The sequence below is a fragment of the Dermacentor albipictus genome, chromosome 5 (assembly GCF_038994185.2).
Source record: "Dermacentor albipictus isolate Rhodes 1998 colony chromosome 5, USDA_Dalb.pri_finalv2, whole genome shotgun sequence".
Taxonomy (NCBI): domain Eukaryota; kingdom Metazoa; phylum Arthropoda; class Arachnida; order Ixodida; family Ixodidae; genus Dermacentor; species Dermacentor albipictus.
Window position 1 is genome coordinate 170263286 of NC_091825.1, and position 23340 is coordinate 170286625.

Below are 23340 nucleotides of genomic sequence, written 5' to 3' on the forward strand. Positions count from 1 at the left end.
CTGTGTCCTTTAATGGCTGCAAGAATGTCTGCATTAACTGCAAGATAGGTGTATTGGATCTTGTCAAGTTGGTCAACAAGCAAGCCCCGTGTAGATGCATTTTGTGATCAAAAGAAACCCCCACTTCACAGTTGCTGAAGCAAAGCCTGTTCGTTGCACGCATCTTGGTTACCAAATGGTGCCGAGCTGTCTCGTGGCAGCACACAGGTCACTAAAGTGCATAAAAAGCTTGAAGCGCAGTGCTGCAAAAATAGTGTATTTCTACCTGTAACTAACAAGTCACCAACTAACAGTAGTCTCTAGTAGCGGTGCACTATCATGTGTCTGTTCCCCTTGCATCGTTGACACCAGCAGGCACTTTGATTTCCATACCACTCAGTTCTTTGGTCAGGTACACTTGGCAGCCAAGTCTAGACCTGGAGGAAGAAGCAGGTTCTCTGATAAGGGCCAGTATACAGAAGTGCACATGACGACTGGATTGGTTCTATGTGATTATGCAAATTCCAGTCACATTTTCATGCAATGCTGTAAGAGTTACATTATAATTGGCTGCCTGGTTTTCAAGCACATTATTAAAGCCACCCCTTTACTTTCAACGCCTTCACACCAGCTACAAATGTATACCCAACTGTCCATAAGCTTTGAGGAAAACTGTACATAAAAAAAAAGGTGATGCACAATAGCACCTACACCAGTCTCGCAATGCAAGGCTGTCTAACCCAAGTGTGCAGCAAACCTTTACTAGTTCACCAACCTTGCCTTTTCCCTGACAAGCGATTTATGTAAACAGGTCACCACTTTATAAGGTTACAGGATAACGCCAGGTTATGGGCACAAGATTAAAAGATGTGGGTAAACTGGCATTTTTCTTCTTGAAAAATTTTTAGATTTTGGTTGCATGCTTCAACAATCTATTTTCAGGTGTAAAAGATTAGGAAGCTTCTCCAACCAGAAGATTGCAAAAAAATTATAATCAAGGCATTGGAACTACAGGAGCTTAAGTTTTTCATTCATGCTTGACTGACAAGACTCAAAAGCACAGGTTTTGCCCAGATGGTGAGCTTCCCTGGTATGAGCACTAGCTCTGACTGAGCTGGCGCCAGCTCAATCTTTATTTTTATCAGTGCTCAGGTCATGCCTCCTGCATATGAAAAGCTGTTCTCTTTGTTCGAGGCAGAGTCTCTCAGCAGCAAGGTTTGGTTGCTGTGCCCTAAAATCTTGCTTTGCACACTGTTGCGGAGGTGTGGTTCCACAAAGACTTAGACGACTTAAGCGTCCTTCTGATTTCGTAGTTGACTGCTCTGAGCACAACAGAAAGTCGGGAACATAGATGGAAACTAAATCTTTTTGAAACTCTGCACAGAAAGCCCACCTAGAGGAGCAAGCACATGAGGGTTGTCAGAGTAACCACCTACGCAGCTCAATTTTAGTTTTACACTCCAGAAAAGCATGCTGGCCAAATTTCATGCAGATTGATCATGTGGAATAGTAACAATCATGTTTAGAATGCACAAGCATTCTTTTACTTAATGTAACCTTACATCACATGCACAAAGCTTTGTAGAATGCAGATAGTAGAATTTACAGCACTTTTGTTCAGGTAAAATTTACGAAGCCGCTTGTCGATGTTCTCAATAATGGTGGTTGAGATTTAAAATATTTTCTTGAAATAAAAGAATTCACCAATAACTACGATATTCCCTAATGCGAACTTGAGCGCAGCTCTATGCATGTTCTCATTTTGAGATATGTTGGCTGGTGCAGACTGTCTCGTGTGGCACAATGTAAATGGAGAGAAGTGCGGCGCGACTGCCTTACTAATCTGGAGATTGCGAGAGCTAGCACATGGGTGACACGTGGGCACTATCCACTGCAGCCGCCGCCAGCAGACCTCCCAGACGACACGTGCTACTGTGGTGCCATCTTGTAGCCATCGTCGCCGCACTACGTGTTTACCATACCCCCCTCCGCTTTCCGCTTCGTGATTCCGCTGCACCCTCCTTGCGTCTTTAATCTCCCACTGCCCTCTGCGCTCGTTTTCATCTTTCGCTATGCTGGTTTGCTCGGCTATGCCGCCAATGCTCGCGGCAGTAATAGGCGCCTAAGAGCTGTGCTCAAAAATATAACTTTTGTCTCATTTGCAATTTGTTTCTATAAGGGGCAATACAGGCTATTTTACAATGATCTCCTAGATCTGGTACGAAGCCCAAACTTTGCAAAGGCGACCACACTGTTTTTATTTTATCTCCCAGGGGGCACAGAAAAATCGTAACCTATTGAGAAACTAAAAACATATATGAAAATAAGAGATTAACTTCTATATTTAACATATATGTAATCCAGTTAGCTTCATAAAATCTCGTGGAAGCAACTCCCCTAAACATGATGCTGTCCTCTCCAGTTAATACACCTTTTCACTTCATTTGAGCGCATGGGAAAGTCCTGGTGAGAAACCATACATTGCTATAGAAGGAAAACTTGTTTACTACGAACACCAAAGCATCCATGCCACTTCAGTTAATTTGATCTCCGCCAGCCCTACATTATGCACATAGCAGTCAGTAAAAGCTTATAAAAAAGAGATTCTGCAGACACCGGTAGCGATTCCCTAGGCGTCTATGGTGACAGCAGCAACCTGTCCTGCAGTGATGACGTCTTGCGCTGTGCCCTGGGTGATGTCGCTTTCGAGTATTTTGTCAGTGCTGACAAGTGTTGGAGGTCTGTGGTCCCCTGACTTGTAGAATTATTGTTATATACTGCATTGAAGTAGTCTGTCAATGACATCAGACTACTTCAAGCAATAAAAAAAAAGAGAGAGAGAGATTTGAATGCATTTATTTTGCCGCCATTTGTTAATTAGAACTCTCGGAGTATTCAACAAAATGTTGCAGTCCCTCAAGGGTCACAGTAACGGCAGTTGAATGCACTACTGGTAACTTGGGCAAATTCATTCCTCCGGTGCAGAATGAGGACTTGTACATTCAGCTGGTCCCTATCATACTCCAACTTGGGACTGCAATGATGCAAAGCTCACTCTAGATTGGTGCCAGAGAAAGTATGCCTGAGCCAAATGTTCAACGGCTCACCAGAGCAGTCGGAGGACAGAAGAGGGAACACATCAGAACTTCGGTTGTAAACAAACATGGCGGACAGGCAAGGTGCGCACATGATACCACGCCAACAGTAGAAGCTGCAGCAGTCGCGTGACCAGAACTTCATTAGATCTCTTGGTCGCGCTTCCAAAGCGAAGGTGAGAGCACGTTAGAACGCTATATTTTTACCAGCCAAATGCAATGCACGCTGCCAGAGCTTTGGAAAATGACCGCGTCAGTGTACCATTAAATTGTCATCTCAAGGCCATAAGTTACGCAGCGATGAATTCATCACGCAATGTGTGTAGCATTGCCGAAAAAGTATTGCGCCTCCTAGAACATAAGCGACTCTCATTCACAAGTAGGAGCCCCCAGAATGTTCTACACAGCTTCAGTCCCCTTTGTTTTCACAAGATGCCGCGAATTGCAAGCAGGCTTCATGGTATACAAGCACAATTTGCTATGGGATTCCAGTAGCAGTTGGTGCTTGAGGGGGGGCTCAAGTGACAGCTGCAAGTGTAATTACCCAACAGACCAGAATTTCCTTCAAGTATAGTGTAGTTGAGATGATTAAAAAGAACATAGCAGAGCATGGGCGTAGGCCGGTTGGTTATTCATGATTTTGGGAAGTTACCGCAAGAGACGACAAGACTAGAATAAAGGGACAACACAAGCGGTGTTGTCCCTTTCTTAAAAGTCTCGTGGTTTCTTGTGGCAACTTCCCAAAATCATTAAAAAGAAATCCATATTCATTGCTCAAGCTTTGTGGTAGATTTTGGTTTTCCCTACTCCAATTTCGGTGTCACACAAAAGAGAAAAAGCACTTAAATCAGAGAAAATGTACTTCCTGCTATGAACACTGGAACAGCATCTGCCGAGAAAGATGTCAACAGCATTACGTTTCACACAATCCATAGGCAAGGTCCAGCATGTCCAGCTCCTCATCTGAAGGGTTCTCCTTGAGCCTCTCGAAGTCCTCAGGTTTGAATATCAAGTGGCACGTGGAGCAGGCCAGTGTTCCTTCACAAGCACCTGTAAATGGACATTTAAATGCAGTGGTCGCATACAGTTGAGAAACCGCATGCTGGCTTGGATTTTCTTGAGGTGCTCATAGTTGACCCCAGATAAAACTAACACATTTGTTGAGCATATCTTTGCTACATTAGCAGTTCGTTATAATTGGGCTTGGCCTACAAGGTAACAATAAAGAACTGAACAAGGTGCAGAATCCCGGGGACGCTTTACACCCAATAACGGTGCACACCACGCTTATTTGTCGAAATCAGTGATTGAGCTTCACTTAGGTTCTGACGACCCAATAATGCCACTCTACTAGTTTGTCAAGCTCTTGATGGCTTCCTAGGTCAAGCCTCTTGCATACACAAGATGCTTGTGCAAGGCTGTGAATATTAAGGCAATCAATATTAAGACCACTGGAGATTCATTTGAGGGATCAGTAGTTTGCTACTCTATGCGGAAGTTGTTTACCCTTTTGAAAACTTCTCCATGAGATGTTCTTGGAGATGTCTACGCTGTTTTCTTTCAAGTTCGATATCATTATGCTAACCGAAACATGGTATCATGACAGCAGTGCTCGGCTGTACCTTGATGGCTATGCTGATTGCGTTTTAAATCGAACTGATAGGCGAGGAGGGGGTGTAGCAATCTATGTCTCGTCGAGATGGAATTGTGAAGAAGTATCAGAGTTTTGTAAAACAACAAACGACTATGAAGTTTTAACGCTTAAACATTACTCCGATATAATTTCGGTCGTATATCGCCCGCCAAATGGAAATATTTTTGCCTTTCTTAATTTCTTTGATAATTTACTGGAATATGTATCTGCTAACGAATTTCGACTTGTCTGCGGGGGAGACACTAACATAAATTTTCTTGAAAATACTGCTGCTACACTGGATTTTACTAATAGACTTAGCTGTGCGGGATTTGTAAACCTAATTAGTACACCAACTCGTGTTACGTTGTCCTCGTCTACATGTCTCGACATTCTTATAACGAATATTGACACTGTCGTAGAGCATACTGGAACAGTAACGTCGGACGTCAGTGATCATTGTCCTGTGTTTATGACATATCGTTTCAATGTGAGAAAAAGTTGTTCAGAGTCAAATGTGTTTACTATACAAGATATAACTGATAGAAATATGGATCTTTTCAAACGCACAGTTTGCAATTATGACTGGTCTTTCCTATACGAAATAGGTGATGTGAATGTCGCGTATTCCAAGTTTATGTCAGCGTTTATACAAATCTACAGCGCACATTTTCCCTTCAAAAAGATTAAGCAATCCAAAAAAATAAGAAAACCCTGGATTACACAGGAACTTTTTAAAATGATAAAACACAAAGATAAACTGTACCATAGATTTCTTACAACACGCTCGCCTGAAACGCTGACACTGTTTAAAAAGCAGAGAAACAAACTAAATACGGAACTTAGACGCGCTAAGAATGCTTATCATGAGCATCTGTTTGCAAACGCCACTGGTAAACATCCTGAAACCTTGTGGAGCATTATCAATAAGGTTCTTGGCCGCGAAAAGCATGCTACCTCACCAGACAAGATAATCTATAATAACAATGAAATTTCAGGTTTAGCACTCGCAAACCATTTCAACAAGTACTTTGCAAGTATAACCGTGCCACAGCAAACTCGGTCTGATACGTCATCGTTTCTTTCCGTTTCTAACAGCTTATTTTTCAATCCCACTAGTGAATTTGAGGTATTTAGCACTATCATGAACCTTAAAAATAGTAAAGCTCTTGACATTGATGATATCCAAATAAAACCTATCAAGTATGTTTTAGAATACATCACTCCCGCTTTAACGCATATCTTTAATCTAGCTTTACAGTCTGGGGTGTTTCCAGAAATGATGAAAATGAGTAGGGTAACTGTACTTTTTAAAGGAGGCAACAGAAACGACGTATCAAATTACAGACCCATCTCAATCATTCCAGTATTTTCCAAAGGATTAGAAAAGATTATTTTTTCTCGCTTATCAAACTTTTTCGACAGACAAAACATTCTATCTGGTGCTCTGTTCGGCTTTCGTAAAGGTAGGTCAACAGAAACTGCTTTGCTCACACTCAAGGAGCATGTACTAAAAAACATAGAAAGAAATCTCTTCACATTGGCTCTATTCATTGATTTCAGTAAGGCATTCGATTGTATAAATCATAAAATTTTGCTATGGAAATTATCACAGAATGGCATTAGAGGTATTCCTTTAGCATTATTTGAGTCTTACCTTACTAATCGAAAACAATCAGTATGTATAAAACACGAAAAGTCAAGTTTTGTTCCTTTAGTAAATGGCGTGCCACAAGGGAGCGTACTAGGTCCTATACTTTTTAACCTTTATATTAACGACATTACTAATATTGATACAACTGTAAAATTTATCGTGTATGCCGATGACACTAATCTTCTCATTTCTGGTCCGAATTCACAAGAATTAATAGAAAAATGTAACTTTCTACTCAATAAGCTATCTGAATGGTCAGTCGCTAATTGCCTAAAAATAAACCCTACGAAAACAAAAGTAATGTTATTTCGCGCAAAAAATAAAGTTATTACTAGTAATCAAACCTTAGTGTGTGCGGGTAAAGAACTGCAAATTGTCGATGAACATAAAATATTAGGCGTCACTTTTTCCTCGCACCTTACTTGGGATAAACATGTTGAAAATATCTGCACAAAAATGTCTGCTATCATAGGCGTTGTGTCTCGATGTCGGCGTCTTCTTCCAACCAAAGCAAAACTGAACATTTATTATGCCTTATTTTTTTCCCATTTAAATTACTGTAGCTTAGTGTGGGCGACTACAGGAAAGACAAACATCATGAAAATCCTTTCTTTGCAAAAGAAAATGATTCGGCACATTGACAACATGGGTTATCTGGAGACAACGCGGCCAGCGTTCTTAAAGCATAAAATTATAAAAATAGAATATTTCTACACGTTTCGCCTTCTAAATTCATTTTATTTCTCAAATACTGCCTTCAAAAATTTCCTAGTGTCTACTGCATCTTTGACACCAAAATTCAATTCTTCCAATACGAGAAATAGTGATACATGGTATGTCCCGTGGTTTCGAAATAAATATAGCCTACAGTCATTAAAACATAATCTACCACATATATTAAATAACTATAAAGGTACATATACCTCTTCATCGAAGGAACTGCGAATGCATTTTGTAAACATGTGATCAGTGATTGTTTATCGTTCTTTCAGAGGCAACTGTACGCGTTACTGATATTGTAACCCATACACATGTAATTCTATCTTCTGGTGTATCGAATGGGTGTTTTTTTTCTTTTTAGTCTGTACTATCTACTCTCTATAACAGAGCGACTTGTATTAGTCTTATTATTAACCCTTACACACATACTTCCATTTTTTCTGATGTATCAATTATGTATTAATTATGTTTTTTTTTTCTCTTAGTCTTTATATTATTTTCGGTCTTGCTATTGTGCATTTATGTAATTTATTTATTCTGAGTGTCTAACAATGTTACAATTTTGATGCAACCACCATGTATGCCTTGTAATGGACCATCGGCCTAGTCAAGCTGTTTTCCAACAGCTTTTAGCCTATGGTATCCACCAGAACACTTTGTATTTCTGGAAATAAAAATTGAATTGAAACAATAGTTACCTGCAGTTGACAAGGCCTGCATTGACTACCTGTGCTTTGTCCCACACTAGGTCTTTGTATATGTTGAGCAGACGAAAATGCTAGCGTAGCGAAACAGATTATTATTTTTGCAGGCTTCCCATAAGCGAAACAAATGTAATTGGCTTTAGTAAGCATTACCTTGCCATTGATGTGAACATTCAATGTCATGGCACTCGCAAAACGTTAGAAAAGGGCATCATGTGGCCTGACGTTAACCACCTCCTAAGTTTGCAGTGGCAGTTCTTGCTTATTGTAGCCCTTCCCTTTCTCCTTCATACTGGCTGAGATCCTTAACTTTGCTATGAGCTGCATAGCTATAACAAAGCTAAGTGTTTGTGTGGTATAACTATGATGGCAGCGCATCCACAAGCCTTAAACTAAAAAGAAAGGCTAGAGATAAAAGTGAAGCACTGTGCTGATTGGCTTCGTCGTGTTGGATGTGCTGTGCAGTTGTCTGCTTTGCCTAGGCTCACCGAGAGCATGACCACACTGTGGTCATGCTCTTGTTGTAACTGGGCAGGCTGTGATAAGTTGGCTTGAGTGTACCAAAATGTCATTAAAGGGGCACCGAAACAATTTCTGAACATGGAAAATGCTGCTGAACTTGTGGGCCAAATATTGCATTGCATGCAGCAGGGAATTTGCACTCTCACATCAAAAACAGTGAGAAATCGCTTGTTCTCGCTTCCACAATGTTATCATGCAGCGCTATAGCAAGCTGGTAGACCTGCCAATAGCTATTGGCTAATTTCGTGACCACGAGAACATTCTCAGTAATATAATAATCACTGATGTTGAGTTTAATAAATGAAACATATATATGCCTGTGATCTCAAAGAAAATTCATTTCCTCTTGGCACTTCTAGTTCTGCATAGCTTCCTCTGCTGTGCAGGGCCTCTGAGGTAGCAGCGGCGTGCTGTGAAGCATAGTTTACCGTGACCACTACAGGGTGCCACAACGAACCTTCTTGCTATTGGGGCACTTTAACTTTTGAGTGGGGGTTTGCCCCTCGTCTTCTCCTTAGTGCAGCTTCCTGCGCGCAAGTGGAAACGCGTGTCAGTGCAATAGCTCCACATATACTTGAAGAACTCAAAAAATTTTTGTGGCATGAGACTTGTGAAATGATGTACTTTAATAGTGAGGCCATTTTACAATTAGTTAGAAAAATGTTTCCGGGCCCCTTTAATACAGACTCAACATAAAATGGTCATAGAGAACTAAAATTTTCAAATGAATAACACATTTTGCTAAGTTTAACACACACAAAAACGCGAAATTTGGTTAACAATACAAGGAATGCAAGAGCAATGAGGGAACTTTGGACAAAAATAGACGCAAGGTAGGGAAAAAGTTCGGCTGCAATCCATGCTGTGAAAATGGTTGGCCAGCGAAGCTGCGGTATCACCTGATCTGATAGACCAATGTGACATAGCCTTGAACGATTGAGCAATGCATTACATGAAATGATTGACAGCAAAACAATTATCTAGCCTGAGCACGACGCTGTCGTTCATATTGACGTCGCTGTTCCCGTTGCTGCTCATCATATTCGCGCTGCTCTTTGCGGCCTTCCCATAGCGCTATCACAACACAAATGAAATCAGTTGCTAGGCGAGTTCTTCTTTTATGTGTGAAAGTGTAGTGGCGTCACTCCTTGCATCATATGCTACAGTTTCCATGGAAACTGCAGCTTACGCAACCGTAATCTTTACCTGGAAATGCATGCAGCGAATGCCACATGCTTCGCATTGTTCGAACATGCCCTATCATCTCGCATGTGGTTTTCACACTAGAAACAAATACTGGGATGTGTCTTGCATACATAATTCCAATGGCAATAGGCACTTTTCACTTCAATTTGTGGAATGGCTTTCTGTTGTTCAGAGTCAGCTTCGCTGTAAGAAGTTTTGAGATACAAGATACCAGCATGTTAATTGTAGCTGATACAGCACTCACTATTTGTATTAATTTGTATAGAATCTGTATCTTATTATAGCATATTTGTTGGGGCCACTGTAAAATTATGAGAGCTGGCTTGCTAATTTCTGAACTCTTGCCAAGTGACACTGTTTCTTTTTAACTTTCCATGCTAATAACAGGGGAAACACGGGGAAGGTGGGAGATGGAAATTCAAGATGAGCAAAATGAGAACAAAGTAAACAGGGCAGCCAACGTTTCAACAAGTGGACTTGTCTTTCTCACAGCGACTTGAAAAAGACAAGCCCACTTGTCGAAACGTTGGCTCCCGCTTTTACCTTGTTCTCATTTTGCTCATCATGCTAATAACAGTGGCTTATAGGAGCGGCTTGTTGGGCAAGTTGGTACATTATTGCATGGTAGAATGTTGCCGTAACTATTTTTTTTTTCACATTCTAGGTCATTATTCCGCAATAGTCTATGGGGCTTGCAGTACTCGCACAAGGTTAATAGAGATACACTGTGCAGCAAGGCGCTACCCTTATACAGTCGAATGCTTCTACAGTGAAATAACTTTGTGGAACCAGCAAGCACACTTCAGAGCACAGGTGTTTTATTTGTACGTCCCTTCACTTGATCTACTCCATTGCTTCTAACTCCTCCTCTTCATCTCTTAAGCTGTACCCCACTACTCGCTCATGTCTAAAACCAGCGACGTGCCAGAAGAAAAGTTTGCCACAGGTGGGATTCCCCTGTGGAGAAGTGCGCATGGTCACTTAAAGAGGTGGTCAGATGGAGGTGTTGATAATGGGAGCCAGTTTGAACCTTGTGATAGCATCTGTCTCTTCACACCCATTGCGCAGCATTGCAAAATGGTGTTCAGAACGTTTCATGACGGGAAAAGGACCGTCGTAGCAGGGCTGAAGAGAACGATGAGGCATGTCAACATGGACAAAAACGTGTGAGGATGCTTGCAGGTTTGAGGGGAGGAAGCTGTCGTGGTTGTTCATATGAGCAGAGGTTAGCGGTGGACGCAAGTAGTGCATTAAAATGCGTAGACACTGGACAGAAGAAGATGGATCCAAAACACACGGTGTAGATACGGGGTTGACAAGGTCACCAGGCAAATGGAGAGTGCAGCCGTAAACCGTCTCAGCTACAGAGCAGGCGAGTTCTGGTCAAAGTGTTGACCGAAGGCCGAGCAGCACGATGGGAAGGTGCAATACCCAATCCTCTGCATGAGGGTGAGTGGCAAGTGCAGCTTTCAAGTGTTGATGTAGCCTCTCGACGATGCCGTTGGATGCAGGATGGTAAGCAGTCGTGTGAATGCATGTACAACCCAGAAGGGATGTTGCAGACATTAAAAGTGCCAACTCAGACTGTCTGCTTCAAGCAGTGGTTACTGTTGATGGCACACCAAGACGCTAACCCAGGTAGACAGAAATGTGTGAGCAATTGTCTCCGCTGTTATGTCAGGCATTGGAGCTGCTTCAGACCACCGTGTGTACCTATCAATACATGTAAGCAAATACTTATAACCACAACATGGTGGCAAAGGCCCAATAATGTCGAAATGAATGGTGTTGAAATGTGCATCGGGGACAGGGAATTTTCCCAATGGAGGCTTGGCACGTCATTGCACCTTGATATGTTGACACGTTGTACAAGTGCAAACCCAGTCGCATATATCAGCGCATATGCGCAGCCAAACCTAATGTTCGGTGATAAGGTATTGCACGTATACCTGGATGGCAGATGAAGTGCAGTGTACTACAGGAATGTAAAAGCCGAAACAAGTGGTTTTTGGTCGGTAACAGTGCTGGGCAGTATCGAAGATACATGTACCTTAAATACCTCTTGCATATCTTGAATCTGTATCATGATACGCCTGGCAAGAAGTGTATCAGTATGTGTATTTTCGATATACGAGATAATGTATCATGTATCTTAATATACAAGACACTGCTATCGCAACATCACCGTGCAAAAATATTAACGTTGGCTGTGCTTGACTTTTCAGGCTGATATTGCTGCCACTAAGCCACTAGAATAAAACTAAAGGCAGCGACAGTCTTTTACCTTTCTGAGGAGCACTCCAGCGATGGCAGGCTACGAGGCCTGCGCATCCCTATTGGTGGAGCAGTCACGTGGTGCCGCTTGTGCTGTCTCGACAAAAGCAAGTGCACGAACGTTTGCGCACAGCCTTTCGTTTTCTTTATTTTTGTTTTTCACGGACAAGTTTGCACAGCGGTATTTGTGCCTATGTGCAGAGGCTTCTTATTGACGTTCTTGTAATTATATGGTGACCCGCTAACTGGTCAGCAAGCAGAGCAGTCTCTCCCATCAATTACAAATACCAGAAACAAAATCCGCTGAGTGCACGGCACATAAACAGCTTTCATGTCAAGCAGCTAAAGCAACCCCAACAAATTGTTTCGGAATGGATATATTATACTTTAGTCAAGAAAGACAAAAAAATTTGTGATACTAACAGACATTTCATTCAAACGAAACAAAGTTGGTCGAAGTCAAGAAATTTCCAAGAAACATTTTTGTGCATATGTGTTCTGCTACATGATATAGATCTATGATAAGAAACTCGCGAATGTATCGAATTATCTCAACATACAAATGGAAAGTACCATATCACATACAATAACTGTGGTAGTATATTGTATCTGTACCTGAAATACTTGTTGCTCGAGTTTCTTGCATCGTATCACAATAAAATTACAAAGTATCTTGGCCCAGCCCTGGTTGGTAAGAATTATCAATTGTTGCCCTTCAAGGAAGTACCTGAAATGCCTCACTGTGAGGTAGGCCGCAAGGAGCTCCAGTTCGAAAGTACTGTATCGGCGCTCAGTGTCGCGCAACTTGCGGGAAAAGAAGGAGATGGGCGTCCATGCACCATTAATCGACTGACGAAGAGCGGCTCCCATGGCTTCTGAAGAAGCATCCACCATAAGGCTAGAAAGAGTGGTCTGTGAATGGTGATGCGAGAGGGCGGCTTGTGCAAGTTCGGCCTTAACGGCGGCGAAAGCTTGATCAACGACTGTGTCACAAGGAAGTGCAGTAGACTAAGCTTCCTAAATGAAAAAGAGTGCTTCAAGAGGCTGCACCAACTTACAACATGCAGGGATGAAATGGCGATAAAAATTGGCGAGTCCGAGAAAACGTCGCAAGCTACGTGTGGACCTTGGTGGCGGGTAGTCGATGATGGCCTGAACCTTGTCAGGCAGTGGAGTGATGCCATGATTGGTGATGTGATGTCTGAGAGAATGAATCTCCGGAACCCCAAACTGACATTTGCCAACATTGGTGACGAGATCGTAATCACAAAGTCGAGTGAAAAGTTGACGTAGATGTGCTTTATGGATTTCAGCATTGCTGCTGGCAACGAGATCATCTATGCAGGCAAAACAAAATGGCAAGCCTCTGATGACTTCATCTATAAAACGCTGAAATGTTTAAGCTGTGTTGCGCAAACTGAAATGCATGCATAAATACTGAAAAAGGCCAAATGGGGTAGTTATAGCAGTTTTTGGAATGTCGGCTGGCTCAACGGGGATCTGGTGATAAGCTTTCAAGATTTGCAAATATATATTGTTGTGACGTAGTAGTTCTGCGGAAACCCGCAAGGTGGAGAGAAGTAATGAATAAAGGGAAAATCAGACATCCACCTATTCCACCCGTTAAGTAGCCTTTGCTTCGTGTTGTCGACAAATTCGACTTCGCCCTGCCATCTGCTAGCCACCTGGTTAGCTCAGATGGTAGAGCGGCTGCCCCGGGTACGAGTCCCGGACCAGGACGAATTTTTCTTCAACTATGAGGCTTTTTTTCGAGGAACCCGGATGGGTTTCCTTTGTAGCAATTGCTACGAACGGGTGGATGTCTGATTTTCCCTTTATTCATTACTTCTCTCCACCTTGCGGGTTTCCGCAGAACTACTACGTCAAACTCTTGCCTTTGCTTCGTGTTGTTGACAAATTCGACTTCGCCCTGCCATCTGCTAGCCGCCTGGTTAGCTCAAATGGTAGAGCGGCTGCCCCGGAAAGGCGGTGGTCCCGGGTTCGAGTCCCGGACCAGGACGAATTTTTCTTCAACTATGAGGCTTTTCTTTCGAGGAACCCGTATGGGTTTCCTTTGTAGCAATTGCTACGAACGGGTGGAAGTCTGATTTTCCTTTTATTCATATATTGTTGTGCCGGTTAAAAAGGCAGTCCAATCCTGAATATTGGGTAGCAGGTATCGGTCGGGAACCGTAACCGCATTCAAAGCACAATAATCACCACAGAGCCAACCAGTTATTGTTCTTCTTAGGCACCATGTGTAGTGCTGATGACCACGAGCTTGACGACAGACGAATGATAGTTAGTTGCAACATATGCTCAAATTCATTGCAGGCAACTCAAAGTTTATCAGGACCGAGTCGGCGAGGGCGGCAGTGAACGGGCAGGCCTGAAGTAACAATACAATGGGTTACAGTGTCGTTAGGGGTTTTATCCATCGGAGACTGTGCAGTAATCTCTAAAACTCGTTGAGTAGAGCTGCATGTGGCGACGTAGGCAGTTTGATGAAAGTAGGGTTGAGAGCAGTAGCCTCCCCCTCCCCCGAAATTTTTTCGTGCTATCATGCGCCCCCAACTAAAACACCCACCGACACCGGAAATCATGCTCGATTTCGCCTAGAATGTCATTTTCACGCTCGAAAAGAGATTTTAGCGTGAACATTGCGCAATTGGGCTGGATTTCGTGGCAACGCCAATGCACCGGAAGTCATATATCGTAACGCCCAAGGAGCTCCATCCAAGCACAAAGTTTCAAAGGCGTTTTAATGGCGAGCGGGCTTGTCGCGGCGTCTCGCGCAGGCCGCGGAATCTAGGGACCGCTTGGATTACAATTATGAAACTTTATGGGCGTAAAGTTCTTGTAAGCTTTTGATGCGAACGGTGCATTGGCATTTCCAAAGTCGTGCTTTAGGTTCTAAATTCCGGAACTTTGGGGATTTCATGTTATAAATATTTCACGCCAAAGGTGAATTGAATTTTCTAAAAAAGTTGTACGTCGGACTATACAATGAGACAAAGCAAGTCAACGCACTGTCAGACAAGTTTGCAAAGTATGCAGCGAGGTCTTATGAGTCCAAGCGTTGTGGTGGTTTATCTGTGCCATCACGTCAAAGAAAAGAATGTCAACGTTTTTTTCAAATGCGCCAAAACATCCATGTCAAGACACTATGTGTCTATATAACATCTGACGTCCCGCAGGGATCAGTTCTAGGACCACTTTTATTTCTCATTTACATTAATGATGTCGTCTAGATAACTAATAACACATCAGTTAAAATCCGTTTATATGCAGATGACTGCGTTCTGTATTCAAATATAAATAATGCATGCGACCAGCTTATTCTAAACAATGTGTTTTCTTCTTTCTGTGATTGGAGCAACACATGGCAGATGAGGTTAAATTTTAGCAAAACTGTATCGATGTCATTCACTAAACAAAAATTCTTTGCGTTTTTCGTACACTAACAACACACATCAACAAACGCACGTGAGCGAGTTTAAGTACCTAGGTGTAACGTTCTGTTCAAACTTGAATTGGTCTAAGCATATAGATTCAACTTGCTCCAAGGCACTCAGGAAACTTGGGTTCTTAAAACGTACATTAAAAGATGCAACCAAAAACTGTAAGTTGACGGCGTACAAATTTTTAGTAAGGCCTGTACTTGAATATGCATCGGCGGTCTGGTTGCCACACTCTGCCAAAGACATCATTAAACTTGAAAATGTGCAGAAAAAAGCAATAAGATTTATATATAAGCGTTACGACCGTCACTTCTCTCCCACAGTTCACGCCCGCACGTTATCACTTGACACACTTGAACACAGACGAATATGTGATCGCATTATCCTACTTCACAAGATTATCAACAAGCGTATTTATGTTGACGCCCCCTTCTCTTTCCCCAGTTCTTCAGCACGTGTCCCGCGCTGTTCCAACCCGCTTAACATCGTGCTGTTTGTGCTGTTTTTAGACAGCTACAAATTTTCATTTTTTTTCCTTTCACAGTTGAATTGTGGAACGATTTAGATGGCACGTTACGCGAAATGTCTGTTGATCATTTTGTGCGAGAATTGGCAAATCATGTATTTTTTTAATGCATTGTCCTGTTTTCTCTGTAAATCTTTGCACTCACATTTGTAATCATGTACTTTCCTAATATTGTTTATGTATAATCTTCTGTACCACTCCTGCAATGTCCCAATTCATAAGATAGCAGTATTTGTAAATAAATAAATAATAATAAAGACAGCAAAGGTAACTACATTCTTATTCGTTTTTCGACTTTGACTTTTATTCGTGAGTACACATTGAGCCTCTTCAATTTTTTTGTTCTCGCTAGCCGCAGGCTCCCAGAGCCAGCCAGAGCGCATGCGTTTTTCTCGTGTTGCTACGACCACCGCGTGGCGCACTTTGGGGCGTGTTCATTTGTCTGACCGAGTGGATTTTTGCCTGGCAGAGTTTTGGACGTTTTCTTGCTAGCAGACGAGTAAAAAAAACAATTACTGGTCACTCGCCGCCATCACTGTGGAGACTCGACGGATTGCGACGCGTTCGCAATCCGTCGCAATCTTGAGAGCAATCTGTCCGGAAAGTCTTGTCTCGCCAGTGTGGGATGCTGAGGAGTATGCCTATGGTAATTCTCTGTGGGTCAAGCGTTCCACACTTTCTTCGATATTCCTTCGGTAGCCACATGAGGTGCCCAAAGTAGACATTCAATTGTAGCCATCATACTTTCCTTTGCGTTTCTTCATTTCGGTGCCCCCGCCCCACAAAAGAAAAAAAATACATTGTTGCGGTACAGTGAATTGCCGCATGGTGAAAGTTTGATTTCATTATTTCTTTTGCGGAGGGCAAAGGGCCACGGGACGCTACAGTAGCCGGGTGCTCTTATTATATTATTGTGATAGCAGTTATATAGACACTCTAGGCGCATTCCTGCCGTCTCCTTCATGTTCCGTATGAAGTCCAAGGGCGATAACATCGCGACCGCGCTCAGCATGCTGTATGTGCGAGCGAAAGCGTAAAGGGGCACAAAAGCGGCATGGGTGAGTCGACGATGGTGGCTCAGTATTGTGTGCGCAAGGGAGAAAATCGGGGATGAAGCACGCCGCCTTCCATCGTGCAAGCTACACCAGGGGGTGTGGAGTAGTGGTAGGGGGCTGTGATCTGTGGTTGCGCAACATGTTTATTGGCCTTGTCTGACGCATCATATATAGTGACTTTTTCTTGGATACGGAGATTTATTGGAGACTTATACTTATATTTTAATATCTTGTTTCGAGGTTCTGTGTATACATCGAACCTCGAAGTGTCACTGCAAACAAAGTTCACTGCACATATATATATGCGCAGTGAACTTTGTTTGCAGTGACACTTTTTTGTCCTAGCTGTATCTTCGCATTTTTGTATTGCATTGTATCTTGGTATTTCTAATGCGAAGGCGAGTCAAATGAAAGTGAACCAACCAACCCCCCTCCCGCGCAATAATGGCTCGGTTCATTATCTACGAGGCATGCGCGTGGCACAGAGGCATCTCCAATTTACAAAAGTGACACTCAGGTGTGAGGATCAACGTTCTTTAATGCCCTCATACACTGGGTTTAACATGGTTGCGTGACATAATGGACACTCCAAAAGTTGAACAGCGGGGTGTCGTGAGGTTTCTGACAAATGAAGATGTTTCCCATAAAAGAAATTCGTCGTCGTATGGCTGCCGCGTATGCTGAACATTGCATTTCGTTGGCCACTGTGAAGCGTTAGAGAATAAGGATCAAAAAAGGACAAGAAAGTTGCAAAGACAATCTAAGACGGCAAAGCTTACAGTGCAAACATTTGAATTCACCACCCCCAAGCAAAGGAAAAGCCGTCATTGCTGCCGGAAAGGTGTTGTTGACTTTTTTTTTTATCGTCAGGGGCCATTATTGATCGAATTTGCTAAACCTATCGTTTCCGATATTGTGAAACGTCGCATCGTCTGCATGTCGCAATCAAGAACCAACGTGGAAAATTGAGGAATGGGGTCATTTTGTTCCACGACAATGGCCGTCCCCACGTCACTGGTGTGATGAATACAAAACTGGAAAGTTCGAGTGGGAAACGCTGCAACATCTGCCATGCCGCCCAGACCTGCCGCCTTGAGACTTCCACATTTTGGAGCATTCGAAAAAACAGCTCAAGGGAACCAGATTCGTGTCGGACAATGACGTGAAAGAGTCAGTCGCAGACTTTTTGAAGCAGCAACCCAAGGGACTTTATGAGACAGGAATGACGTGACTCGTTAGTCAGTAGGACATATGTCTAAATGCTCATGGAGACTATTTAAACAAAAGGTACCCGTTTGTCATATATTCGCATTGACTCACTTTCATTTGACTCGCCCTCGTATATTTTGCAGAACTCCTGCTTCTTATAGTGCTCTCCGTTGCGACTATAATTTCGGAGCCATTACAATACACGACCGGTGACAGCTGCTCCTGCGCAATACATTCTTACAAAGGACAGCGCCATTGAGATTTTTTCCTGATCGTTGCATACGCACAAAAATGTAAACAAGGTTCTTGAATGACAGAGCTCTCTCTCTCTCTCTCTCTCTCTGTCACTCAAGAACCCTGTTTACATTTGAGAAAGGCAAGGGGGCTAACAAAGTTTTATTAAAATATTTGTCCTGAACTTGTTCATTTCATGGTATTTACATTTTTCATATCAGCGGCATGCGCTGCTTTGCTGGTTTCAAACTGATATAGTTCTAAAGTTCGTGTGATATTAGCTTTACTTATTAAATATACAGAAAACATGGAAGCAATGATATAAATTATTTTAGGCGCAATTTTTGATACATACGTGTATATTCTCTTATGAAAAAATACATATTTAACTTGTCTTGACAGTGTGTAGCGTTCAAGAATTTGTTTGCAGCAGCTTTGGCAATGGCAACGCACTTATTATTAATGCTTACTGTATTTGATCGATGGACAACTTCTATATGGAGTAGGCCGAGCTGCAAAAAGAGCCCCCCCCTCCCCGAACGAAATTTCTGGCTACGCCACTGCATCTTTCATATTTATTGTGGACACCTCTACACCAACTACTACTACAATCAGCCCCGACGGCTGATTTGGTGCTTTACAATGAACTCTACATAGTCATGTCGCCAATGCCCTCCACAGACGTCACTAAGGTGCGCTCTGCACAAGTGCTAACTACAGCATTAGCGATGCACTTGACCAGCATGCCAATATCAGAAGTAGTCATGCTGCACTGCTGTAAGAACCGCTAGACTCGTATGGTACATTACATTAGCAGCGTACAATGCTGTAATGCAGCATAGGATGGGATGGCTGACGGATACATTTTCATCGATGACGACGTGATAACATAATTGTAACTGCTGACCGATGACGTCTGCAATGCTACCCAAGGCGAAAAGGACACGATTGTCAAGGAAAGCAACAGTAGCAAAAATCTTGTAAACAAACCCAGAATTCTGAAGGCAAGAGAGACAATAGTGGCATTCAATGACATGCAGCTTTACTTGGCATAGTTCCTGCACTTTTCCACAGAGCACATTGTAAACCTAGGTGCAATAAGGTTGGCTGCAGTTGCACAATCTGCCAGACAATGTGCACACAAAAAATTGCGACTTACTTACCAAGTCACTCTTGCATTCATGTTACTGAAAGTTTTCTTTTGTTGTTTAACATGCTTAGCCTATGGGAGCTCTATGGGAGCGGTACAGTGCACATCCTTTACAACAAAGTGACCTGCATAATGAAGAGTTTTGGAGGTCCCATGCACTTTATTATAAAGGTGTTTATAGTTGGTAGGAGAGACTGCTCTCAAGCATACCTGCTAGCTAGTCTGCATTGGAACGTGTTGTGAGGGGGTGACAATCGCAGACTAAATATGGGTGGTACAAAAGACAGGCTGCACCAATAATGGCATTGACATTTTTACAACGAAATGTTTTCCACATGCCTAGTAATCTTTGGCATAGCAAAGTTCAGTGCCTGCAAAAAAAAAATTTTAACTAAAAATCCATTTAGTAGTAGCTAATAGCAGCTGGAGCCAGCTCGTAACCTGTGTGATCGACATGCAGTGTCTGGCACATTAAATGTTACTTCAAATCTTTCAAAGCTCAACTTTTTCATGTGCACTATTATAATGCAGTGGATTGCAGTTTCCCATCTTAAGATGAAGTAAGCAGCATTTAACAAAAACACCATTATGCACACAGAATTTGTCGACTGTCCACATCAGGTTACCAGAACAGCGAATCACGAGAAGCAGGTGTATGCCTAAATGAATGATGAAGGCAGTTCTCCAAGCAATCACAATGAAGCACAAAGCTTATTTTAGCACAAAGTTGGGAAAAATAAACAAGAGAGCAAACAGTTGGGAAAATTTCAAAAGGTGTTGTGTTCAGGACACCTCATAACAATAGCTGTTAAAACAGGCCTTCGGTAGATATGAGAGAAGAATGATGCAAGAACCACATTTAAAACAAATACACATCTTTTGTGTCTAGGTCGAATGCAGTGGCGTTTTCCTAAGTTCGTTTATGTACCTTTGTAATCTGCATTCATAGTGCACAGTGAATAGGTTTATCTACAGTTAGACGAAGCACTTTCGATCATGATCGATCCCAAATGGGATCAAATTACTCGGGATTGTTATTGGCTCTTATGTGCAAGCTGAGTAAGGGAGGCAATCATGGTCAAGAAACTCGATCCCACCTGCACTCAATCACGATCGAAAGTGTCGTGTGTGACCAGGGACACGTGCATTGTGAAGGAGTCTCAAGTCCGGACCCCGGCTAGCTAGCCCTAGCCTGTCCTGCACTTGACTGATACACTCTAGCTTCACTTCAACCCCTTCCTTCACGGCAATGTTGATGCTGCTGTTTGGTGCATGGGCTTAAGTGACACAAGCCCCACCTCCTCCACTTCATTTCATTTTTTGCTGTATGGGGCATTTGCAGTTGTGGCATTGCGCATTCCACACTTGATGTTGCTAGGACGGTGTGTCACGTCATGGTGTATGTGCTTGTTGGCTTGATTCTCTGGCTGGGAGCTGCGCTGCCTCGAGAGGGAGGGCACACAGTGTTTGGTTTCAAATGTCAGCTGGCTTGGTGGCGCACAGCGCTGTAATGTACTTTTCAGACAAAATGGTCAGTGCATAAAGCATGCACTGCTCTTGCCAGTTTACAGTGGCCATACCTAGTGAGGGGCCCTTAAACGAAGCTTAAAGGTAAACTAGCTGTGCACACTGCCAGTGATGGTATTGTAGAACACTTTTTGCTTTCATGTGGTCCTTGCCAGGCAAAGAAATTTATGCCGACTGTCATTAACTATACTCAGCTGTCCTGTCGAAATTTTTGTCAATTATCTAGAAGAGATCACTGATCACTTTTTTTGGCGCCTTCACTTGCCTTACTATGGTGCTCCTTTGCATTCTTATGAGAGGGTGTGACATCAGTGCCGCAACTCCATCGCAGTGGCAGAGAATCCCGCGACCTCATGCTTAGCACCGCAACACCATAGATATAGACAAGCCACCACGGCGGATGTGAATTTTGCAACAGGAGTATTTTGTGTGTTAAGGTACATGCAATACTGTAATCGAGAGAAAAAAAAAAGTGTTTCTTTACAACCACTGCCGGTCCAGAAGGCGGTACCAGAGTCCTTCGAACTTGGCAAGTTTTGATAATGAAAAAAATACTTTGAAATCATGAATGAAGTACCGGTGCTGTTTCGGTACGAAATTAATAAAGTGGAAATCTGGCTTCACTTTCTGTTTTAGTAGCCGAGCTACATTATAGCCGTGAAATTAACAAAAATTTAGTTTCTAAATACATGTTATCAGTCTTAACCGATTAAGGGTTCCCTTTACAATGTCCCTTTCACATAGCATGTAAGAGCCCTGAACAGTAAGTAGCTTGCACATGAATTCTGAGACGTCACTAGTTAGGCAAGTCAACCCCACACAGAGAAGTGGTACTGATGTATGCATGAGTGATGCATGCATCACTTTGGATTAGCATCTTTTTTAAGGAGCCATGAATACATCTGGCGGCCCGTATTCCCTCTGTCACAATAGTTTGTGCTAGAGCTACACGACTATTTTGAAACATTCAAATAAAGCATTTAGCTGGCCAAGCCATGTACAACAATAAAACTTGGTGCTGGGCTAGTTGGTGATGCATTCTTTAAAACTGCGTTTCTTCGTCGTCGTTCTTTGTTTCTTCGTCGTCGTGTCGTCTTTTCTTCGTGTGTCCGTTCCTTTTTAGCGCTACCATCAGTTTTAAAGAAAGCCATGTACAAACTTGATAAACCAGACCTTCCTGATCTCGAAATTCTCTTGTTTGTTATATATATATATATATATATATATATATATATATATATATATACATTACGCGGTAGCTCTAGAATAATTACGCATCATAAGCTGGCGCATCGGATTCGCGCGCTGCTTCGCCGTGCTGGTCATTCGTTAGCACCGCGATCCTTAGTATTCCGGTGTGTGATCATTCTGGAAACGGCAAAGTTTTACTTAAGCGTGCCCCCCAAACAATTGCTACGCCTGCGAGTGTGCAAATCATCATATCGATGCTTCACACGACTGCGCACCGGCCGACAAAACGGCGGTGGAATCTTGACTCACCGAAACCATCGAAATCAAGGTGGTTGTTGATAATGACATCCAAGAGACTGTCGCCTACTTTCCCTACTGCGCTGACTTTTTCGCCGCTTTCCCGGACAAAGGTTACGTCAAAGCTGTAATGCAGAGAAGAAAGAAGAAAAACAACAGAGCCTGCTACATTCAACCGATCAAACTTTACGAAATGTCCCTGCTCTAAACAGGTAGAGCCAAGAAAGAGAAGCGTATTGAGCTTGTTTACTCAATTATCGCCCTTTGATGTTACTGAACCTTGCCTCGGCTTTATCAGCCCCTTCAAACGATCTTCCTTGGACAAGATAAATCATCCGCTACGCTAATGAAGTACGGCCACAGAGTAGTAGTAATAGAGAGCGTGAAGCAAACGGAACATAGAGAAATGACATGGTGATGCGTAGAAATAGTGGCTTACGTTTCTTTTCTCCTGACGGGAAACGTGGTAGTAATGCATCGGTTTGATGCGAGCGCCGTTGTGCCATGCAAACTTATTAGGCATGAGATTTTGCTATGGTGCTTCGTGCCCCATGCGACGGTGAACTTTGCAAGTCCTAACCGAAGGAAGTGCGACATGACTCTTTCCACAGTAATCGGCAGGTTTTCCAGACACATGCAGAAGGATACGGTGATTGAAGGACGGTGCGAAGTGCGTGTGAGATTAGAAGCAGCATCAGTATCGTATATAGGATGAAAATTACCAAAAAAATAACACAAGCCGAAACAGAATAATTATTTGCACATAACGCTTCAACGACGTTAGCTGTAGTATTATCATACCCCGGGCCTTTCTTTTTACAAGATGTTAATTTGTTTTTGTTTTTAATAAACAGCTTAGTTATTCACATCTTGTGCATGCGATACTAAATCGACTGTAATTTT

General features: G+C 42.6%; 1 protein-coding gene across 1 annotated transcript; it reads right to left on the reverse strand.

The window, feature by feature from the left end:
* Positions 1 to 235: 235 nt before the first annotated feature.
* On the reverse strand, positions 236 to 23227 carry Fdx2 (Ferredoxin 2). The gene is made up of 4 exons (XM_070539314.1): positions 22877 to 23227; positions 22450 to 22562; positions 3992 to 4124; positions 236 to 416 (listed from the first exon to the last, which is right to left on the reverse strand). The coding sequence occupies exons 1-4, from the start codon at positions 23071 to 23073 to the stop codon at positions 317 to 319; spliced, it is 543 nt and encodes a 180-aa protein (XP_070395415.1). The 5' UTR covers positions 23074 to 23227; the 3' UTR covers positions 236 to 316.
* Positions 23228 to 23340: the final 113 nt, after the last annotated feature.